The 23,538-nt window shown below is 43.9% G+C and overlaps 1 protein-coding gene across 6 annotated transcripts in view; it reads left to right on the top strand.

Moving 5' to 3' along the window:
* Window positions 1–23,538, top strand: part of adgrb3 (adhesion G protein-coupled receptor B3) — a 713,405-nt gene that overhangs the window by 541,389 nt on the left and 148,478 nt on the right. For all 6 annotated transcript variants that reach the window (XM_033021883.1, XM_033021886.1, XM_033021887.1 and 3 more), the window contains one exon: window positions 17,555–17,681. In XM_033021883.1, the coding sequence (XP_032877774.1) occupies window positions 17,555–17,681 (127 nt within the window). The remainder of the gene's footprint in view (window positions 1–17,554; window positions 17,682–23,538) is intronic.

Here is a 23,538-nt window from a genome sequence, read left to right on the forward strand (position 1 = left end):
CCAATTAACTGGCCTCAACTACCTTCCGTGGCAGAGAGTTCCACAGATTCACCACTCAATGTGTAAAAAATGATTTTCTCATCTCGGTCCTAAAAGACTTCCCTCTTATCCTTAAACTGTGACCCCTTATTCTGGACTTCCCCAACATCGGGAATAATCTTCCTGCATCTAGACTGTCCAACCCCTTAAGAATTTTATAAGTTTCTATAAGATCCCCCCTCAATCTTCTAAATTCTAGCGAGTACAAGCCGAGTCTATCCAGTCTTTCTTCATATGAAAGTCCTGACATCCCAGGAATCAGTCTGGTGAACCTTCTCTGTACTCCCTCTATGGCAAGAATGTCTTTCCTCAGATTAGGAGACCAAACCTGTATGCAATACTCCAGGTGTGGTCTCACCAAGACCCTGTACAACTGCAGTAGAACCTCCCTGCTCCTATACTCAAATCCTTTTGCTATGAATATTTACCATTTTTAGTTATTGGTTGGATTCTCCAAGAAGCACTTTGCCAGTTTGAGCAGAGACTGCACACTTTGGGAATGTTTATGAGCGGTATCCACTGAGATTTAGAGTTGCCCTGTGAAGGGTCACAATGTCAGGAGCATCCCTTTAAAAGACCCCTAAATGAATAACGTAGCATGTTCTGTTTCTTGTTTCCCTATAAATATTCAATGACCTTCATTTTCTGGACTTGGGAGCTTCAATTGATGTTGTTAGGGATCGACACACATATTATATGATGATTAACATTGGAAGCACTAATGTGGATCAGAAGGAGCCCTGTCCAGTTCTGCGATTGGCTTGTGATTTAATATGGAAATTATTGGTAATGTGGTTTTCTCTGGTTCAATTCAATTTCGGATTTACATACCAATGATGAGAAACATTTGCAAGCAGTGACCAGGCAATTATCTCAGCACAGAGAGACAGAAAGTGCTGGAGCAACTCAGCGGGTCTGGCAGCATCTCTAGAGGAAAGGAACAGCTGACATTTCAGGTCGGAACCCTTCTTCAGACTCACCTGTTCCTTTCCAGAGATGCTGCCTGACCCGCTGAGTTGCTCCAGCAATTTGTGTCTATCTTCGGTGTAAACCAGCATCTGCAGTTCCTTCCTACACAATTACCTCAACATAGTTCAGTATAGCCCTGAATGGTCCTGGTCTTTTCACACCAGCTCCTCACACAAACCCCACCCCCTCTCCCCCTTTACTATCCCACCTCAAGTCTGAAGAAGGGTCAACTATCCTTTTTCTCCAGAGATGCCATCCAACCGACTGAGATATTCCACACTATGTGTCTATATTGTATTTGGGACAAACCAGCATCTGCAGTTCTTCGCTAGAATTTAGAAGATTGAGGGGGGATCTTATAGAAACTTACAAAATTCTTAAGGGGTTGGACAGGCTAGATGCAGGAAGATTGTTCCCGATTTTGGGGATGTCCAGAACAAGGGGTCACAGTTTAAGGATAAGGGGGAAATCTTTTAGGACCGAGATGAGGAAAACATTTTTCACACAGAGAGTGGTGAATCTCTGGAATTCTCTGCCACAGAAGGTAGTTGAGGCCAGTTCATTGGCTATATTTAAGAGGAAGTTAGATGTGGCCCTTGTGGCTAAAGGGATCAGGCGGTATGGAGAGAAGGCAGGTACAGGATACTGAGTTGGATGATCAGCCATGATCATATTGAATGGCGGTGCATGCTCGAAGGGCCGAATGGCCTACTCCTGCACCTATTGTCTATGTTTCTATGTTTGTTTCTACATGAAAACTGGCACTTCATTTTACAATGAAATTATTCCTGCAACACAGAACAAAAACTTGGGTTAACAGAGCATTTTCACAGGGCACAGGGCACGATACAGCCAACAATGTATAAGATTAGATACTGTTGTTATATGGGAAACAGGGAAGCCAATTTGCACAGAGGTTCCGCCAATGGCAGAGTGACCGTGTCTCAGTGATGTTGATTGAAGAACAAATATTGGTCAGGCCACTAGGGATACACCAGCTGTTCTTCAAAATGGAGACAAGATCTATTTTCTGTCTATTGATAGCTCTGAGCACACACCAGTCCCTAAGAATGGCACAGGAATGTCATGCTTGATGTATAGGCTGTTAACAACAGCAGATTCCTGCTGGGGTTTTGTTTTATCAAGAAACAGAATGTCCATTGATATTGCTGCCTCAGCCAAAGAGGAGGATCTGGAGATAGTCATTAGTCCAGCAAATAATGTGAACCTATTCAGCAAAAGTCCATTGAAGAGCAGAGAGGACAGAAATGACAATAGATTCTCCCATAAAGCTGTAATTGCTTCAGAAAAATGCAGTGATGAGGTTCACTAGGTTGATGAACATATCCATTCACTTTGGGAATACACTATCACGATATAGAATTTTTGTAACATTAAATTCAGTGGAGAATACCATCAGATGGGTTCTACACTGGTGGGTAATCTACTCAACTCATTTACCAGCCAAGTAACAAAGCTTCAAGTTTTACCTAATTTTATTCTCTTACTGTGCAGACAAGCAAGGTACATGTTATGGATCTGTTTCTAGATCTTCAGATAGTTTATGCTGTATCAGAAAGAAATATCCATGATTCATTTATTCATGCAGAAATGTCATTTGCATTACAGGGAACTGTTTCATTTTGTCGATGGATGCAGAATACATTTTTGCATAGTCCCGATCTCTGAATATATCTCACAGCCTCCCAGTCACTCTCTCACTCAGATCTCATCTCCAGACTTTATTCCCCAGGGTGGAAATGCCCAGTTCTAGAGGACAGTACTATATGGTGAGAGGGGGGAAGTTTAATAGAGATGTGCGGGGCAAGTTTTTTTACACTGAGAATGGTGGAGGCCTGGAAATGCATTGTCAGGGTGGAGGCTAATAGAATAGTGGCAATTAAGAGGCTTTTACATAGGCACATGGATGTGCAGGGAATAGAGGGATATGGATCAGGTACAAGCAGATGAGATCAGTTTAACTTGGCATCGCATTCGGCACAAACATTTTTGCCACATTCGGACCCATAAGGTCATAAGGAATAGGAGTAGAACATAGAAACATAGAAAATAGGTGCAGGAGTAGGCCATTCGGCCCTTCGAGCCTGCACCGCCATTCAATATGATCATGGCTGATCATCCAACTCAGTATCCTGTACCTGCCTTCTCACCATACCCCCTGATCCCTTTAGCCACAAGGGCCACATCTAACTCCCTCTTAAATATAGCCAATGAACTGTGGCCTCAACTACCTTCTGTGGCAGAGAGTTCCAGAGATTCACCACTCTCTGTGTGAAAAATGTTTTTCTCATCTCGGTCCTAAAGGATTTCCCCTTTATCCTTAAACTGTGACCCCTCGTCGTGGACTTCCCCAACATCGGGAACAATCTTCCTGCATCTAGCCGGTCCAACCCCTTAAGAATTTTGTAAGTTTCTATAAGATCCCCCCTCAATTAGGCCATTCGGTCCATCAAGTGTACTCCACCATTCAATCATAGCTGACCTATCTCTCCCTCCTAACCCCATTCTCCTGCCTTCTCCCCATAACCTCTGACACCCGTATCAATCAAGAATTTATCTATCTCAGCCTTAAAAATATCCAATGTCTTGGCCTCTACAGAATAATTCCACAGATGGCCCATTCCTGTGCTGCACTGTTCTATGTTTCAGTTGCTCTCTCCCCATTTCTCTCCACCTTCACTCTCTTCACTTTTGCCCTTCCACAAATTCCGATTAACAATTCTTCTCTCTCCACAAGCCCGAGGTGTCTGTCCCTATTCCTTGCACGGCTTTGTCCCACCCAGCTTTGCACCCCTCCCTTCTTGTCATTCTTGGTTATTTTTAATCACCCCTTAAGTGGTTTGGGAGTGGGAGCAGTGAAAATGATAACAGGGAGGCTAAGGAGGCTAAGGGAAGGTTTGGAGGGGAGTTCAGGTCATTAAAATAGCAGCTTCTCTAGGATGGCAGTCAGTAACAGCTGATTGGACAATAAAATACTGATGGTCAATAAATGCTGGTAGCGCCAATAGTGCCAACACCCTATAAGTAAAATAAAAAGGTGGAAGGCTACCGAATTGTGAAGAAATGTACAATGTGACATTCATCTGGGCTGCTGAAATCAAAATATGTGGCATGTTCGTGTCTTTCTACAGTTCAAGTTCAAGTTCGCGATTATTGTCACTTAACCAATTAAGGTACAGAGAAAGTAGAGCCGAAGAAGTTGCAATTAACAATGTACATGCCCAAGAGTCAAGTGTTTAATTGTCAATATGCACTGTGCACAGAACAATTACATCCTTTTGTGCTGCAGCATTATAGGCATATTACTGCCACAGTGCTACAACTAAATAATTGAATCAATTATACAATAAATTATCACTAATACCAGGTGACCAGACCATAATGGTGCATAGTAGATTGCTGCTGAGGGAGATGGGTGATGTAAATAAGCTGTTCTTCAAGGAGTCAAGGTCAGTTTATTGTCACATGTACCAATTAGGGTACAGTGAAATTTGAGTTACCGTACACCTATACCAAGTGAAACCGTACACCCATACCATCGGTGCGCGGCGCGACTCTCGTCAGCAGCGGCCTCTGCAGTCCGTCTGTGTTTTATTATTTTTTGTCTCGTTTTTATGTAGTTTTTGTTATTTTTTTTGTTGGGGTATGTGTGGGGGGGGGAGGGGGTAACTTTAAAATCTTTCCACTGCACGGGAGACCCGACCTTTTCTTTGTCGGCTCTCCGTTGTCGTTGGGGCTGCAACGTGGAGCGGCCTCCAACAGGAACGACCTGGGGTTCCAGCTGCGGAGCTGCCGACTACTCACCGTCACGGGGCTGGCCGAGTCCAGAGCGGGTGGAGCTGTGGTGGAGCGCTGCTGCCACCCGACCTCCGGAGTTTCGGAGGCTGCAACTGCGGGTTTGGTGGACGGCGGCACCGGGAGCCCGCGGGTCCCTGCTGGGAGACCGCTTTTCGGGGCTTCCGCAACGGCGCCTTCTCCCGCCCGAGTTGCGGGGTTGAAGAGCACCTGAGCGGGGCCTTACACCATCGCCCCGCGCGGCTTGGAATGGCTGCGGGACTTTGCGAGCGCACGCCGGGGGCTCTAACACCAAGACCCGGTGCGCGACCTTGCATCACCCGGCGTGGCTTTAATGGCCGCGGGACAATCGCCATCGCCAGCCGGGGGCTTTGACTTTGACTCTGACTCTGACATCGGGGGGGAGAGTGCAGTGGAGAGATAAGTTTTTTTTTGCCTTCCATCACAACGATTTGATGGATGTTTGTGTAAACTGTGTTGTGTCTCGGGTCTTTTTGTTTTGTAATGTATGGTTGCGGAAACGACATTTCGTTTGGACCTCAAGGGGTCCAAATGACAATAAATTGAATTGTATTGTATTGTATTGTATAAAAGCAACAAGACACAGCCGCATAAAAATTAACATAAGCATCCATCTCAGTGGATTCCACATTCCTCACTGTGATGGAAGGCAACAAAGTTCAATCTTCTTCCACTTTGTTCTCCCGCGGGCGGGACAGTCAAACCATCTGCAGTCGGGGCAATCAAAGTCACCGCAGCCGATAATCGAAGCCCCCGTCGGGGTGATCGAAACTCACGCGTCGGGGCAGCTCGCTCCGCGGCATGGAGCTCCCGAATCGGCCTCTTCTTATTACCAGAGATTGTGGGCTTCACAATGTTAGAGTCCACAGGCCCCGCGGTTGGAGCTTCGATCCCCGGCAAAGGGATCGCAAGCTCCGCGATGTTATAGTCCTGCAGACTCCCACGGCTTGGAGTGCTGAGTGGGTTTTCCAGGAAACACCGCCAACTCCACGATGTTAGGCCGCAATGGGGACGGAGATACGGTACGGAAAAAAAATGCATCTCCGTCAGGGTGAGTGATGGTATGTCGCGGGGTCATGAGTAGTGGCCCACAGAGTCGTACCTTTTTCTGGTCGCCGCTGGATTTTCAACATTTTGACATTTTTTGGCGACCTGTTGCGACTATGACGGGTGCCGGCAAGTTGCCGAAAAAATCGCGTAAGTGGGACAGGCCCTTTAGTTCCCAACTTCGTCAAAACTTTAAACCAACCAGGGACCAAAGAGTTAAATTACAGAGGTACGGTCATTATCCTTAATGTCAAATCAGCATTTGGTCGAGGGTGATATGAAGAGACAGAGGGGTCGAGATGGCCTGTTTCCGTGCTGTAATTGTTATATGGTTATATGGTTATATGATCAATCAAAAATTAACCAGTCTCATAAGGAAAAACACTGCAGTCTAAATAAGGATCCCGACCTAAAATGTCACCTATCCATGTTCTCCAGAGGTGCTGCCTGAGCCACTAAGTTACTCCAGCACTTTGTGTCTTTTTCTGTAAACCAGCATCTGCAGGTCCTTGTGCCTATAAAATACTGCACCATTTGGGGTCATAACCTCACTCATAGGAAGATGATTGTGGTTGCTGGCCAAGCCGCAGGATATTAGGGCAGGAATACCTCAAGACAGTGTTCAAAGCCCAACTATCTTCAGCTACTTAATCTAAGTCCTTTCTTATCGCATAACATTTAATTACGGAATATTTAATCCCATTTGAAATTCCTCCGAAAATGAAGAAATCCATGTCTGCACACAGAAGGACAAAGACAATATTCAGACATTGGCTAGTAACATTTGCTCCACACAAGTGTCTGCCAAAGACCACCTCTAATAAGGCAGAGTCCAACCTCTACCTCTGATACACAATGGCATTACCATCTCTGAGTTCCCTACCATCCTCTCAACCAACATCCCATACATACATACACATACACATCACATCATAAACATACAGTAGATCAGGCACATTAATACCATACCATCAAGAACAGGGTGGTGTTTAGGTATCCTGCAACAAGTAACTCACTTTAGTTGGTAGAATCATAGAGAGATATCAATCAATCAATCAATCAATCAATCAAAGAGTTTATTGTCATTCGAAAATACACCAACAAATGCAAGTTTGAACGAATTTTCGTTGCATCTGGCTCACCGTGCAACATAAAACAACAAAAGGATAAAATGGATAAAAAGATAAAATAGATAAAATAGATAATAGTTGCAGCACATTATATGGAATTCAAGAGCCTGATGGCTCGGGGGAAGAAGCTGTTGCAAAACCTGGCCGTTATGTTCCTTATACTGCGATACCTTTTGCCCGAGGGCAGCAGAGTGCAGGGGCGGAAAACCCGGGGGGGGGGGGGCAGGGGGGACACGTCCCCTCCATGTTTTGAGAGGTGGGGGACATCCCCCCAAGTTTTTGTAATCCGGATTTTAAAACCAGGTAAAATCTCCGCTTTCCGTGAGATAGTGGGGGTGGGACTGATGATCGAGGGCGCCGATTGGACGAGAGAGACGTCGGTCAGCAGGCAATGGGGGCGGGACATAATCATTCGGCGCGATGATTGGAGAAGGGAGGAGTGGGGGGAGGGGGGGGTGGGACTGAGGATAGAGTGATTCGAGCAGGGAGACGTGGCACAGACGTGCGCCTCATCCACAGCCAGGATCGATCCCAGCCGGGTCTGCGGCGCTGTCCTGTCCCCTCCCGAGTAACCCCCCCCACGGGTGGCCAGAGAGGTCGGTAGCAAAGATCCTCCGCTATAGGATCTTTGGTCGGGAATCAGACGGGCCAGCTCAGAGAAACAGCGCTAAACCCAGCTCTACTGGCTGTCCCGCCAGGTGAGCCTACAGCCTTCCTGGACTTGCGGGAAATATGGCCAGCGCGGAGAAATAGAGCCGGTATCCTGTCAGTCCAGACAGGGCTGTAGTTAACCCGGTGAGACAGGCAGAGTTGAGCTGCATTTAGCGCTGGATTGAGCCTCCAAAGCCTCGCACGTCAGCCGTCCTCACGGCTCTCTGCACGGACTTCCAGTCGGAGGGTTTGCAGTCCCCAAACCAGACAGAGATACAGCATGGAAACGGGCCCTTTGGCCCACCATGTCTGTGCCAAACATTTACACTAATCCTATATTAATCCCATTTTAAAAAAAATCTCCTGCTGACAGTCAAAGCCTTAAGCCATCTACAAGGCGTTTGATGGAATGCTTAAGAAGGATCTGCAGATGTTAAAAAAATCGAAGGTAGATTAAAAATGCTGGAGAAACTCAGCGGGTGAGGCAGCATCTATGGAGCGAAGGAATAGGTGACATTTTGGGTCGAGACCCTTCTTCAGACAGGAATGCTGCTCAGTTTCTTGGTTAAGTGCAGGTCCAATGATTCTCAATAAACCTGACACCATCCAGGAGAATGCAGCACACTTGATTGGCAGCCAATTCTCCATCGCAAACATTAATTCTTTCCGCCACCATGAACTCCCTTCACTACTATGTTATGTTCAGAAAGCAAACATTCAAACACAACATTCAGTAAAAGGTGGGTAGTATAAATCATGGTTGGTAAAGGTAGCATCCATTTCAGTTTGTTATGATTTTTAGTGCATTGTCTAGATTAAGGAAATTAAAGATTTTATGACTATAGTTGGTGATATTGAAAACAGGGGATTGTTCTAAAGTCATGAAAAATGAGTTGGAAATTTTATAAGGCATTTTCGGCAACAAAACCTAGCATCAGGACAATGATCTGCTGGAAGGATGCCGGGTTTCATGTATGCTTCACATGCAGAATGAATGATGGCACCTCAAGATGATACTGTATCTATGGATTTAACAGAATGTAAATCATGTTTCATTAACAGATATTATTCAAAAACAAATTACATTGGTTTGGAATCATTAGTAAATGTGATTTGCACTTGAAATTAACTCTCCTGCATGTGGCTGAGACTGCCTCTAAAAATACAGTTCCTTTCATGGAAACAAAATGCTGATTTCAAAATTCTCACCTGCATTTCAAATGCCCCCCTTCCACATCGATATTTCCGCTGTAATCTTCTTCAGTTCGGCAACCCAGCAAGATCTAACCTTCCTCCAATTCTGACCTCCTCATTTTAACTGACAATTCTACTTTTTTTAATCTGCATGTTCTCTATAGTTGTAACACTATATGCTTCACAATTCCCTTTCCCCTTATGTATTGCATGTTGTACTCATATAGAGTTTGATTGTGCTCATGTATGGTATGATCTGCCTGGATAGCACACAGAACAAAGTATTTTACTGTATCTCAGCATGCATGATAATACAAATAAACCAATACTAATAATTCATCCACATTTAACCCATCCACTTACAATAGCAATTCAACATTCAACCAACCTTCATGTTGAGCCCCTTCAACTGGTGAGCCAAAAGTCCATCAATAACAACCTAGGGCAAGACTGATCCAATGTTTCTCCTGATCCTAAACCTCAGATTGCCAGGATCCTATAATCTTCCCACCATTTATTTATTACTTTTTGGCTTTGCATTGGAGCTGCAGAGTGCCACTGCCTCTTTCCTGCTCTCAACTAATTTACAAGACGGTGGACTATTCAGAGATGTGCTAAAATATCTATATCTCTTATTGTTCCACAGGTAAATTAAAGGTATTTTAGCATATTTTCCTTGTATCTGAAGTAAATTCTATTCAATTCTATTATATGTCTCCTTCCATCACCAGTTTTCTGTTCCCAAAACTAATTGCTGCTCACTGAGACGCAGTGAGATTGTGTACCATTTTGGTTCTCAGTCTGTCGTGAGTTAGCCTTACTCAACTCGGATTTCAATTGATTTTGATGAGTTTGACTAAGGTTGGGGAGGTGGAGGAGGTGTGCAGCAGGGTTGTGAAAACCATTCAATATTCCAGTTTCCATTGATTTTCACTGATGCATTTTGGAGAATGTGAATTGCAAGGAAAGTGTACAGGGTTGGGCCTGAACAGGATGTCCCAAAAAGTGTAGGGAAATTTTATGCTTATGCATGAAGAATGAGTATCTGAAGAATCAAATATTGGAATTGATAACTATTATTTCAAATGAAAGAGTTAGAGACTGGGATATTTAAATAATCCATTTATAAAATTCTTGATACTGCATGATGCTTGTGAAAGGGCATATGCATTGCCTACTTTTGGTCAGTTTGTTCCACGTATCTTAAACTGTCCACAAATCCATTGTTGATAGCTTGAATATTTAATGAATACATACAAACCACTATGAGTAATGTTTAGGAAGGAACTGCAGAAGGTTGTTTGCACTGAAGATGGACACAAAATGCTGGAGATACTCAGCAAATCAGGCAGCATCTCTGGAGAAAGGGTATAGGACGTTTTAGGTCGAGACCTTTCTTCAGACCCATTGACAAATAATATTGCATTTTCTTTCCCTAATACATTTGGTAACACCCTGTTATTTAAACTATCAAATCATTTCACAGGTGTTAAAATCCAGTCAAATGATTGCATAGTTTAAACATAGTTATTAAAATGAACATTAAGAATGGTAGCCAAATCTAAAAGTGTTGCCAATTTAAGTAAAAGTTCATTTATCTTATGTAAAAATTAAATTATCCGCTCATTTTGCAATCATTATCCTTTTGGGATGGAGAAACCCCATCCTTCTATATTTGGAATTCAAAGAATGCCAACTCACTGGGTTGCACGTGAGACTCTACAGGTTGGCTAAGTTTGGCCGTTTTAGTGTTAGATCACACAATGCCATTCATAACTCCAAGGCTCACTATAATCTCAGATTCTCTGTCTAATTCTAGCAGTTTACAGAGATCTCAGTCTCAGGCGTTCATTAAGATTCAGATATGCAAGAAAATCTTCTATTTATATCAAATTCCTTTCAGAGTAACCAGAGTAATATGCAAAAATATTATTCTAAAAAAATCTAGTAGTATCATTGGCCACACGAGTAGCGTAATACAAAGGCTTTCTGCCAGCACACGATCCAACCAGACTTTTTGAAATCTGGTCTTGGGTTAGACAATTATAGTGTATTATTTAAGAGGCATCATGATTTTCTTCCCTCCTCATTCAGAGTTTCCGAACTATTACTTCCAAAATGATAACAAAAACACGATGAAAGATTTCTCAAAATCTTCTACATCAATTTCTGATGTGAAATGCTTCAGAAATTCTTCCTTCATTGCTGCAGAATCTCATTGATTCCTGCAATCAAATTTCCAGGAAAAACACATGCATCTCCATCTGGGGTACTAGTTTGTTGTCTGATCAGTTAGTTGCCTCTGTGTGTATTGAGTTTCACAGCTTTTCAAGCAGAACATACCAAAACAATTTGCTGTCTAAATTGGAATTCAGTCAAGAAAAACATACTTTTAATAAGAAATGATATCACTATGAATGGAAAATGTGTTTAACGGTGGAATTTAGCCTGAAAATGTTCTACTAAGTTCTAAGCGCTTTATTCAAGGTTTTTTTTAGATAAACTCTGTAGACACCACTATTATCTGTCGGTTTAATATTTATTGCTGGGTTTAAAGCAAGTGGACCATCGGAGTTCATTGGTCCATCACTATTTTGTGCAGTGGTGATTATATAGTAATATTATACATTAGTTCTTCATGGTGAGCTGTGCCTAATTAACTAAATAATAATGTGGCATCACCTTCCCCAATTCAGCATCCTCCTGCAGTTCTCTAGCCTCCGAGATCTCTGCATTTTTATATTCTGGTTTCTTGTTAATCCCTGAACATTAATTATTGCATTACTGGTGGTCCTAAATTCTGGAATTTCTCTCTAAATCTCTCTGTTTTTCTACCAGACCATCCTTCAATTTGTTCCTAAATATGAAACCTTTTGATTCCCTGGCCTAATCTCTCTTTCAGTGCATTAAAACGACTGCACACCTTGGAATGGTTTATTGTAATAAAGGTGCTCTATAAATTAGTGATGTTGTGGCAATTGAACGCTTGCCTGGTTTTGCCTCCTTGATCGGAAGAAACAGAGCCAGATTATGCTTATATTGCCCCCGAAGGGGTGTTTTCACAGCTTGAGAGGGCTTGTTTTCCTATAGAAATCTCTGTCAAGGGAATTCATTGCCCAGCACAAATCTAATTACCCATTTTTTAATGTTAATTTGATTGTTTTGACCCAGATAATTTATTGGTTCTGTTCCAATGTTTAATTTGATTAAGTTCAGCCTGCCCATATTATTCAATTGTATTTTTTGAAACAAAACCTGTTGTTGCCTCCAATCACCAAGTATAAAAGTGAGTTTCCTTATTTCCCACTCATGCTGTTGGAGACATACTGAGAGTAAGCATTTTCCCTGAGTAGAACAGACTTCAGAGCACGCACTGCGACATCAAATAATTGTTAGTAGGCAAACTATAGACTTAAAAGTAGAAGAAAAGCACTGTATGATTTTGTACGGTGCTGAAAATCTCCGGGTCATTTTAGAGAGGGGAGCACACCTTATTTCAGTGCTGGATGCATCGAATTTTGGATGTAACATTACAGTGTCTGCACCCACTGTTGGATGTTAAAACCTCCCAGCACGTTTCAAGCAAGAGCGTCAGGCCCCAAATAACTACTCAAATGTGGTTTCTTCTTTTGCATTATTTGAAATTTATATTATTTATTAAATGTTAATCGTGGGATGCTGATTACTGGAAACCGGCTGTCGTGTTTGTCTACATCGTAATAGTGATAAAATTGAGAAGTATTTCATTGACTGTGAAATATTTTGGGGTGAACATAGAAAGAGAAATCAATGTACATATTTTCAAATAAACTTGAGTTGACTCGACTAGTTCACTTTGTTAACTAGTTAACTTGAGTTAACTTGACTATAGTTTTTTTCTTTGGTTTGGGTCTATCCAAGGTAAGTTTCATCCTGCAAAGAAATAACTTCAGTAAAAAGCAGCCACAAGCTTTGCTTAGGTGATACATTTTAATGACAAAGGAGATATGTACATCATTCTGAACCTTGAACAGAAGAAAAATAACAGAGGAGTGTTTCTAAAAATTTGAAGTGACTTCTCCGAAATTAATTGACACGGGGCTCAGTTCTCCGACAGTAAGTGTGCTCAGTCTTCAGTGGCAGGAAGGGCTTGCATGAGTGATGTTCAGCTTATCATTGCCAGCACCAATCTACTGCACTCTGTCCTACTGGCCTGAGACTGCCATTTATACACATGGGTTGGAGTAACATAGAAACATAGAAACATAGAACATAGGTGCAGGAGTAGGCCATTCGGCCCTTCGAGCCTGCACCGCCATTCAATATGATCATGGCTGATCATCCAACTCAGTATCCTGTACCTGCCTTCTCTCCATACCCCCTGATCACTTTAGCCACAAGGACCACATCTAACTCCCTCTTAAATATAGCCAATGAACTGGCCTCAACTACCTTCTGTGGCAGAGAGTTCCAGAGATTCACCACTCTGTGTGAAAAAATGTTTTTCTCATCTCGGTCCTAAAGGATTTCCCCCTTATCCTTAAACTGTGACCCCTTGGCCTGGACTTCCCCAACATCGGGAACAATCTTCCTGCATCTAGCCTGTCCAACCCCTTAAGAATGTTGTAAGTTTCTATAAGATCCCCCCCTCAATCAAGTACACAGTGATCAAGCGCCTTGAGTATTAGAAAGGCGCTATATAAATCCCATCCATTATTATTATTATCACAGGGGCGGAAAACCCGGGGGGGAGGGGGGCCAGATGGGACACGTCCCCCCCGTGTTTTGAGAGGTGGGGGACATCCCCCCCAAGTTTTCGTTATCCCGATTTTAAAATCTCCGCTCTGGATTGAGCCTCCAAAGCCTCGCGTGTGTGTGTGAGTGTGCGCATGCGCACGTGGCCGCCAAAAAATTGTGTCCCCCGTCCCCTCCATGTTTTGATAGCGAGTTCCGCTCTTGGATCATCATGCCAATCCTTTGGACATTGCAGCAAAAATTCATATGTTTAGCCCAAAAATAATCGGTGTATTCATTAAATCATGTCACTATATCTATTAATGCACCCCACAATGGGGTGGGAGATTGCAACCTTCACGTGGTCCACCCTGTTTCGACTAATGCAATCAACCCAATATGCACAAACAAATAGATCAAATAGAAAAAGTTGACCTGCAACTTCAGGCTGTGCATACCATACGCAAGAAGAAGACCCCACAAGAAAACAGCCAGCGCTGCACAAACTCAAACACTTGCGTCCTTGTAGACACAAGCTCCTCTCCAAAAATGTAGAGCCCTGGAAAGTATCAGTCAATTCATTAGGTCAACACCAGTGTTCACGCTTCACAGGAATCTCTTCCCACTGGATTCATTAAAACTGATCAGCAAAGCGTTCTACTCTTTTTACTCTTTTGTGCTAATTTATCCTCCCCCTAAAAATGTATCTCTGGTGTTCACCTCAATTACTCCGTGTGGAGTGAGTTCCACTCCATTCACTGAGAAAAGCTTGTTAATAGCTGGTGTCTGAATTAAACAAATCAAAATTAAACGTTCTATTTCTCTCACTATCGTGCCATTTTACAGAAGGGGCTCAAAATCATAACACCAAGACATGTATAAAATGAGGATATGACTGAGTAGAGTCAGCAAGGGATTATGAAAAGAAATTCATACTTGGCTAATCTATCAGAATCCTTTAAGGATATATCGAGCAGAATAGATAAAGGGAACCAAGTGAAGTGGAATATTTGGATTATTAAAAAGCTTTCGAATTGATCCCACAAAGGAGATTTCTAAACAAAGTTAGAGCACATTGGATTGCAGGTAATATAGTGGTTTGCATTGAGCGAAGGTACAAGTGCGTTCTTTGGTGTCTGGATGGCTGTAACTGGGATGGTACTCCAGGGATCGGTGCTTTTTACTAACCATGGCAATGATTTGACTCACATGACTTAATGTAACATTCCAAGCTTTCTGATAACACACAACAAAGTGGGTGGTGAGTAGCGATGAGGATGCAAAGATTTCAGTTAGACCTAGGCAAGCTGAGTGAGATGCAGTATTACATGGATACACGTGAAGTTACCCACTTCAGTAAACAAATAGAAATGCTAAGCATTTTTTAAAGTGGTGATATTGAGGATAAGCTTGAAGTGCAACGTGAGTCTGCTTGTACACAAGTCACCGAACACAAGCGATGGTGCAGATGTAACAATCAATTAGGATAGCAAATGGTATGTTGGCCTTTACTGTAGGAAGTTATGAGTATGGATATTACTGCAATTGTATAGATCCTTGGTATGACAATATGAGAAATATTGCACACAATTTTTAACCCCTTACTTACAAACAGATAGTGAGAGAGTGCAGCATTGCACTGATTCCTAGGATGACGAGTCTGTTGTATGAGCTTATTTGAGCAGGCTAGTATTGTACTTCATTCTGTGGAGTTCAGAAGAATGACAGATGACCTTGAAATGTCAAAATTGCTTGCAGGATTTAGTTATGTTTAGAGATACAGCGTGGAAACAGGCCCTTCGGCCCACCGAGTCCACACCGACCAGCGATCCCCGCACATTAGCATCATCCCCCACACACACTAGGGACTATTTACACATACACCAAGCCAATTAACCTACAAACCTGTACGTCTTTGGAGTGTGGGAGGAAACCGAAGATCTCGGAGAAAAACCCACGTGGTCATGGGGAGAACGTACAAACTCCACACAGACAGTGCCGGTAGTCAGGATTGAAACCGGGTCTCCGGCGCTGCAAGCGCTGTAAGGCAGCAACTCTACCGCTGTTTAAATGGATAGATATAGGTAGGCTATTCCCCAAACCGTGAGGTCCAAGACTGTGGCACAGTTTGAGAATAAGACGTGCAACAAGAGGATTAAGGCTGAGATGAGGCAACACAAAAGGTAGTGAACTTTTGGAATTTTGGGGATGAGATTTTGTTGGCTCACTAATTGAGTTCATTCAGAACAGGGGTCAGATTTCAGGGAACTGTGAGAATCAGAGGTATGATCTAGTAGGTCAGCAGAGCTAGTTCGAATGGACAACATCTAATCCTACTTATTATATTATAAGAAGAAAGGAGAGAAACCGGCCCTTCATTCCACCATCAGGACCTATCTACATTAATCCCATTAATGTTCTGTAGGCTTCCATGCCGTGCCAATTCAAGTGTTTGTCCAGCTACTGAATGTACCTGCCTCTACCACATACTCAGTGCATTCCAGGCAGCAGCTATTCTGAAGCACCTGTAAACACGCTGGTGGTGACTTGTTACAAGACCCATCCCGAGAAACAAAAGTTTTCACTGCAAATTGGCACAGTGATTCGTGACAGTGGAAAAGTAGTATAGCCATTCACTTTCTATATAATTGGTGCTTACGATCTTGTAATATTTTTTATTTACAATCTGACATTTTGTCAAGAAAACTGACAACATCCTATACAAAAGTGGATGTTCCGATGGGGTTGGACGTGCAAGGGGAATTGCACTGTATTGCAAGTTAAATTGTAAGAGTTGTCTTTCTGCTGTCGGGGTTGTGAATGTACACGCTTCATCCATAATTGCTGTGATGGGGTTAATTTGCAAGGTTCATCACATTGCCGACTGCAATGCACTTTGTTGGTCACTGTGTAACGTTAACGCAGATATGAGATAAGGAATCATCTCTCTCCCTCTCATCTTTGTGCTCTGATCAGTTTCACTTTGGGATCTGATACAATCTGCTCCCGCAAAGAGATCGAGGGATATTTATTAAATCGGGTAATTTTGCGATCCGTAATGATGAGGGGGGTCTATAAATAGGAGAAAGATAATAATCTCCATGTTTCCCCACCCAAACCACTCTCAGCTGTGGTTCCAGCGAATGCATTTGGAATATAAAACGTGATAAATAAGCAGATTGTTCGCGTCTATCTGATTAATATAATTTCTTTGCAATACGCTGGTTACTTCGTGTGTGTGTGTGTGTGTGTGTGTGTGTGTGTGTGTGTGTGGTTTGTACCATCTGCGAGCGTAGTCGGGGGAGCGGTGGCGAGACCTGAGCCGGGGAGTAGTTGCGGGGCTCGCCGTCACCCCTCCAGCCTTCCGGATCAAGCACCCAGCACCCGGGGAGCGGGACAGGGGACACGGGACTCCCCTCCCTCCCTACCTACCCATCTCCACCCGCCCTTACTCCGTGCATGGCGAGTCACCTTCGCCGGTGTGTGTGTTTAGCAAAAAAAAAACCCACACACACACAAAATAACAATCCCTCCCTTCGCCTCCTCCTCGCCCCGAAAGTAGTCATGCAGTAAAGACCACCCCCCCTCCCTCCCTCCCTCTCCCCGCCCGCTTCATCCTCCTCCTCCCCCCCCCCGCTTGCAGCGAGCGGATGCTGCCCGTTTCCACGATGCAAAGCCTCCCCGGGGAAGCGCGCCAGCGTCCAGCGGCTAACTCTCCACTAATGCCGCTCCAGTCGGACAGCAGCGGGGTACACAGCCTTTAATATGTGTTTGTGTATGTGTGTGTCTTTCTCTTTTGTAGCCTTGTTGCGCTGGGGGGATGCTGGCTGACAGCAGAGCCCCAGCCTCAAGCCACCCCCTCCATGCGAGTGGAGGTGAAGTGGCAGCGCGCCCTGTCTCTCTCTCTCTCTCACACACACACACACAACCCTCTCTCCCTACTGCCCGTCACATCTCATGTATTCCTTTTCCAGGAACGAGTCTGCCGGAGCCTGGTCCACTCTGGGATGCAAAACTGTGCTTACCGATGCATCCCACACCAAATGCCTGTGTGATCGCCTCTCGACATTCGCCATTTTGGCTCACCAACCCCGAGAAATAGTAAGTAACCCTCCAAAATAAAAGAAATATGATTTGATAAATGTCCTTTTGTGTTAAAACGAGAAGAAAAGAGCTGGCAGCTATGCTGATTTCCCACCTCCCTGCCCTCCTCGTTTGCTCCAGCGGCTGTAAAGGACGGGCCCCCGCTGCTGATCAATCCTCTCGTCATGTGCGGTTAAGTAAATCATTGATTACTTGTGTTGCACCGGGCAAAATAATAATCCTGGGGGTGGATGTGGGGGGGAGTGAACCTATTGTGGAAATATATATTTAAAATGTGATCACCTGCTCCACTCCACTCCACTCGAGGAGCATGGTGGGGTTTTTATTTGTATCCCTATTGACCGGGTTATTAACGGGTTTTGGAGAATAAGTTCATTTTATTGCCCCGTGGGGCATTGGTCCACATCTCCAGAATTGTGATATGTTAAAAAATGCCTCTGAAAAAGTAATCGAAAAATCCCGAGACGTTAACGCGAAGAGATTGTGTGTGTGTGTGTGTGTAGGTGTTTGTAGGTGCCGCACAATTGTGAGGGTTATCTTGCTCTGGACTAGCCCCCCACGTTGTCACCGTTTTTGTAATTCGCACTCATTGCAAAGGGACAACTTGCGCGTTCATGCATTAACAAAAATGAAATATCATTCAGCAGCACCTTGCGCTTGATTAATCGCCCACAGGAAATAGCCAAGGGTATCAGCTCTCAAAAATGTGTAGAGCTGTGTGTTGTGTGGGGCGAGGAGAGATCAGACCTGCTTCTCGCAGCTGCCCCCAACGCTCCACTGATCCCTGTTCCGTCTTGCTGGGTGAGATGTGTAAAGGATGAAGGGGCTTGGGGCCCAATGTCTGTTGTCGTGACGTGAGTAAAAAGCACTGATCCCTTTAACGCTGGAGAAAACTGTCCCAAAGGTGCTTGGAGTCACCCTGCGAACTTGACCTTTGCAATGATGATATTCGGTACTGCTACAATGTTTTAAACAAGCTGTTGGTATTATGCTGGTATGAATTCTGGGGTTAAGTGAAAGTTTTGGATAATAGTAAAAGGCTGGAGACCTGCCAGACAGGGTAGGGGCAACATTTAAAAATGATCTCGGGCAATCAAACATTCATTTTCCAAAGACTCAAATGGATCATAATCTTCTGGACCTGTTTTACTTCTGAGATGATATTTTATTTCTAAACCCCACTTGACTGTCCTGGAGCAGAATATTATCGTCTCATGTTCTACGTCAAGAAGGGGTGATGGCACAAAAGTGTCCTCCCACTTGCCTCACTGTCTGTGATTAAGAAGGAACTGCAGATGCTGGAAAATCGAAGGTACACAAACATGCTGGAGAAACATGCTGGATGCTGCTGCACCCGCTGAGTTCCTCCAGCATGTTTGTGTGCCTCACTATCTGTTCTGGGTGCTGCACCGGCTGTAGTGTGAAACATTAGTCGCTGGATGGACTGAGATCAAAGGAGTTGGTACCGATGCTGGTTTGAATGACACAAGAATTTTAGGATGAATCTGATGAAAATTTTAGTTATCAAGCCTATTTGGATTCAGTTGAGATTGTGCACCTAACTGATGTCTGAGTTGAGACCTGTTATAGATAATAATTAATCACTTCTCCTGTTTTGCCTAAAATCTGTGAAGAATTGACAGGAACATCGGGAGAACAAAATGGGATTATTATAAATAGGTGCTGGGTGGTTGGTGGAGACTTGGTGGTTCAAAGAGCCTGTCTTCATATACCTCAATCATGCAAGGGCAACACAGTGGTGCTGCTGGTAGAATTCACAGGATCGAACACTGGAGACCATGGTTCGATCCTGACCTCGGATGCTGCACGTGTGGAGTTTGCACGTTCTTCCTGTGACCGCATATGTTTCCTCCAGGTGCTCCTGTTCCCTCCCATATCTGAAAAAAGTGAAGGTTTGTAGGTTAATTGACTGCGATAAAGCTGTCTCTGATGTGTAGAGAGTGGGTGTGAAAGTGGGATAACTTAGAACTAGTGTGATCGGTGGTTGGCATGGATTTGGTGGAAACATAGAAACATAGATAATAGGTGCAGGAGGAGGCCATTCGGCCCTTCAAACCAGCACCGCCATACATTGTGATCATTGCTGATTGTCCCCAATCAATAACCCATGCCTGCCTTCTCCCCATATCCCTTGATTCCACTAGCCCCTAGAGCTCTATCTAACTCTCCGGTGCTGGCTCGAAGGGCCGAATGGCCTGCTCCTGCACCTATTGTCTATTGTCTATTAAATCCATCCAGTGATTTGGCCTCCACTGCCCTCTGTGGCAGGGAATTCCAGGAATTCCACACAGAGTTCTCAAAGTCTCCCTGTAGCCGTGGGGGTTTCCTCCTGGAGCTCCACTTTCCTCCCATATCCCATAGAGATGCTGGTTGTCAAGATATTTGACTGCTGTAAATTACCACTGGATGATTTGGCTGGATAAACAACAAGTTTTCTGTGAGTGAGTGGAAATAAATGTGAAGGAAATAAATGGGCGGAATGGGATTTCTCTGAATACAAGCATAGAACGGCCTCCAACATTGTGAAAATATGAATGTGCAAAAATGAAACAGCAGTTACAAACCCAAATTAGAAGCAAAGTATATGAGAATATTAGCAGAACAGACATTTTCTCTGAAGATGAAAAAAGACAGTTTCAGGTTAACGTCTTTTTGTCAATCTTGGAAATGAAAAGATGAACTATTTTTATGTTGCAGGGAAAAGAGAGACAGTAGAAAAGATCAAAGAGGGAAGAGTAGAGGGCAAGAGATCAACTAACAGAAGTGGTCTATGGAAGGCGTTTGGGAAGGGAAGGGGAGGGGCTCTTGACAGTGATTAAGAAGTGGACCATTGTTGGGGAAGGAACAGTCCTTTCAGAATACTGTATTGAAAGAGGAAGAGGAATATATACTTGATGGAGGTATCACACAGGAGGTGTGAGAAGAAATGAATGATGATCTATTAAATGTGCTGGCTTGTAGAACAGAAGGCGAGGAGAAGATGAACTGTGCATTGCTTCCAGGGGTGAGGGGAAGCAGTGAGAGGTTGGGAAATGGAGCGGACCTGCCTGAGGGTCCCTGTAACAGAATTATCAGTTGATGCAAAGGGAAACCATGTCAGAAGCATTGGTGTGGAAGATAGCATTGGTAGAATTGTGATGACGGAGCTGGGGTAACTGTGAGAATGGAATGGTGTGCTTGCAGGAGGCAGGGTGCGAGGTAGCTGTGGGAGTCTGTGAACATGGGATACTGGTAACTAGTCTGAAATGGGGAGATAAGTTAAGATATAGGAGGTGTAAAAATCTAAGCACAATTGACAATGTTTTCCAGTTCATGATGAGATCAGGAAGCAGCAAACCACTGCCTCCCCAGGTACTTTCCCCTGCAACCGCAGGAGATGCTCGCCATTCTTGCCATAGAGGGAGTACTGAGAAGGTTGACCAGACTGATTCCTGGGATATCAGGACTTTCATATGAAGAAAGACTGGATAGACTCGGCTTGTACTCGCTAGAATTTAGAAGATTGAGGGGGGGATCTTATAGAAACTTACAGAATTCTTAAGGGGTTGGACAGGCTAGATGCAGGAAGATTGTTCCCGATGTTGGGGAAGTCCAGGACAAGGGGTCACAGTTTAAGGATAAAGGGGAAATCCTTTAGGACCGAGATGAGAAAAACATTTTTCACACAGAGAGTGGTGAATCTCTGGAACTCTCTGCCACAGATGGTAGTTGAGGCCAGTTCATTGGCTATATTTAAGAGGGAGTTAGATGTGGCCCTTGTGGCTAAAGGGATCAGGGGGTATGGTGAGAAGGCAGGTACAGGATACTGAGTTGGATGATCAGCCATGATCATATCGAATGGCGGTGCAGGCTCGAAGGGCCGAATGGCCTACTCCTGCACCTATTTTCTATGTTTCTATGTTTCTATGCAACATCTGTACTTATACTTCATCCCTTCACTCCATCCAGGGACCCCGACAGTCCTTTCAGGTTAGACAGAGGTTCGCATAGACCTACTTCGTCTAGTGCATCTGGTGTTCCCAATGTGGGCTTCTGTACATCGGAGAGACCAAATTCTGCCATGGCGACCAGCCGAACACTTCTGCTTGGTCCACCAAGGCCAACGGCATCTCCTAGTTGCCAACCATTTCAACTCCCCTTCCCATTCCCATACTGACCTTTTTGTCCTTGACTTTTTCCATCACTAGAGTGAGGCCACGTGCAAATTAGAGGAACAGCACATCATATTTTGCTTTGGTAGCTTACAACCCAGCTGTATGAACATTGAATTATTTAATTTTAATTAATTTTTACTTATTCCTCCCCCTCCCCCCCCCCCCCACCTTTATCCCTGCCTCCACCCAATTCATGTTACCAGTTCCACAGTTCTCCACATTGTTTTCCTCTTGAGAATAGACCTTCCCTGGCCAACAATGAGCCTACCCGGCACTGCCTTATATAACCATATAACAATTACAGCACGGAAACAGTCCATCTCGGCCCTAAAAGTCCATGCCGAACATTTATTTTCCCCTAGTCCCATCTACCTGCACTCAGACCATAACCCTCCATTCCTTTCCCATCCATATACCTATCCAATTTATTTTTAAATGATAAAATCGAACCTGCCACCACCACTTCCACTGGAAGCTCATTCCACACAGCTACCACTCTCTGAGTAAAGAAGTTCCCCCTCATGTCACCCCTAAACCTCTGTCCCTTCATTCCTTTGTGGCTGGCCCTGATTATTCTGGGGTTTTTTCTCACTTCCAGCTCTTCACATCCACCATGAGGTGGCTGGTACATCTAGCACTAGTAAAGTTTCCATTGCAGCACATTTGCAGCGGAAATGAATTTGGTCAAAAGATAAATTGTACATTGCAAAAAGCTGCAGTTGCTGGATGACTGAAATAAAAGCCAATAATACTCGGTCAGTCCAGCAACATCTCTAGGTTGATGGAAAGAGTTAATTCTTTACATTGATGATCTTACGAGGAGCCACCAACTTGAAACATTAACCCTCTTTCTCTCTCCACAGATGCTGCTTGACCTGAGTATTTCCAGCATTTTCTATGTCATTACAATGTAAAAATAAGTTAAACCAGATGGATAGCAGTTGTAGAGGGGACTGAATCTGAAAGAAGCAAAAGGCCTTTAGGCCCTCCTGGCAAAGGGTGGAGGAATAGAAGGATTGCTAAGACTATTTAGATGTTGCTAACATACATGGTGTAGAAAGAAAATAGCCTTGAACTTCACACACTTTTTCCACCCAGAGAGTTGTGAATTTATGGAATTCCCTGCCACAGAGGGCAGTGGAGGCCAAATCACTGGATGGATTTAAGAGAGAATTAGATAGAGCTCTAGGGGCTAGTGGAGTCAAGGGATATGGGGAGAAGGCAGGCACGGGTTATTGATAGGGGACGATCAGCCATGATCACAATGAATGGTGGTGCTGGCTTGAAGGGCCGAATGGCCTCCTCCTGCACCTATTTTCTATGTTTCTATGTCTATGTACTGCAGGGCACAGTCATATGACTTCGAAATTTAAACTCATTATCCATATGGTGAGTCAGGCTTGGACTGCAGTCCATCACTGAAATTCATTGCCTTTTGAAGTTCTAACATAGAGCATAAAACAAGTAAACTGATTTAGCAAAATATGAAACTTCACATCTCATGTACAGGCTTTTCTTATAACAAATTACCTAGTCTGAATCCTGTTAGAACAATTTGAATTTTGTTTCATTGTGGGATGCAACATGGAAAGAGGCTCTGCAGCCCACTGAGTCTGTGTTCACCATTGATCACCTATTCTTATCCTGCATTCTACCCTAACCCATTCTCCTCGCATTTC

The sequence above is a fragment of the Amblyraja radiata genome, chromosome 5 (genome assembly GCF_010909765.2).
Source record: "Amblyraja radiata isolate CabotCenter1 chromosome 5, sAmbRad1.1.pri, whole genome shotgun sequence".
In the NCBI taxonomy this organism is placed as follows: Eukaryota; Metazoa; Chordata; class Chondrichthyes; order Rajiformes; family Rajidae; genus Amblyraja; species Amblyraja radiata.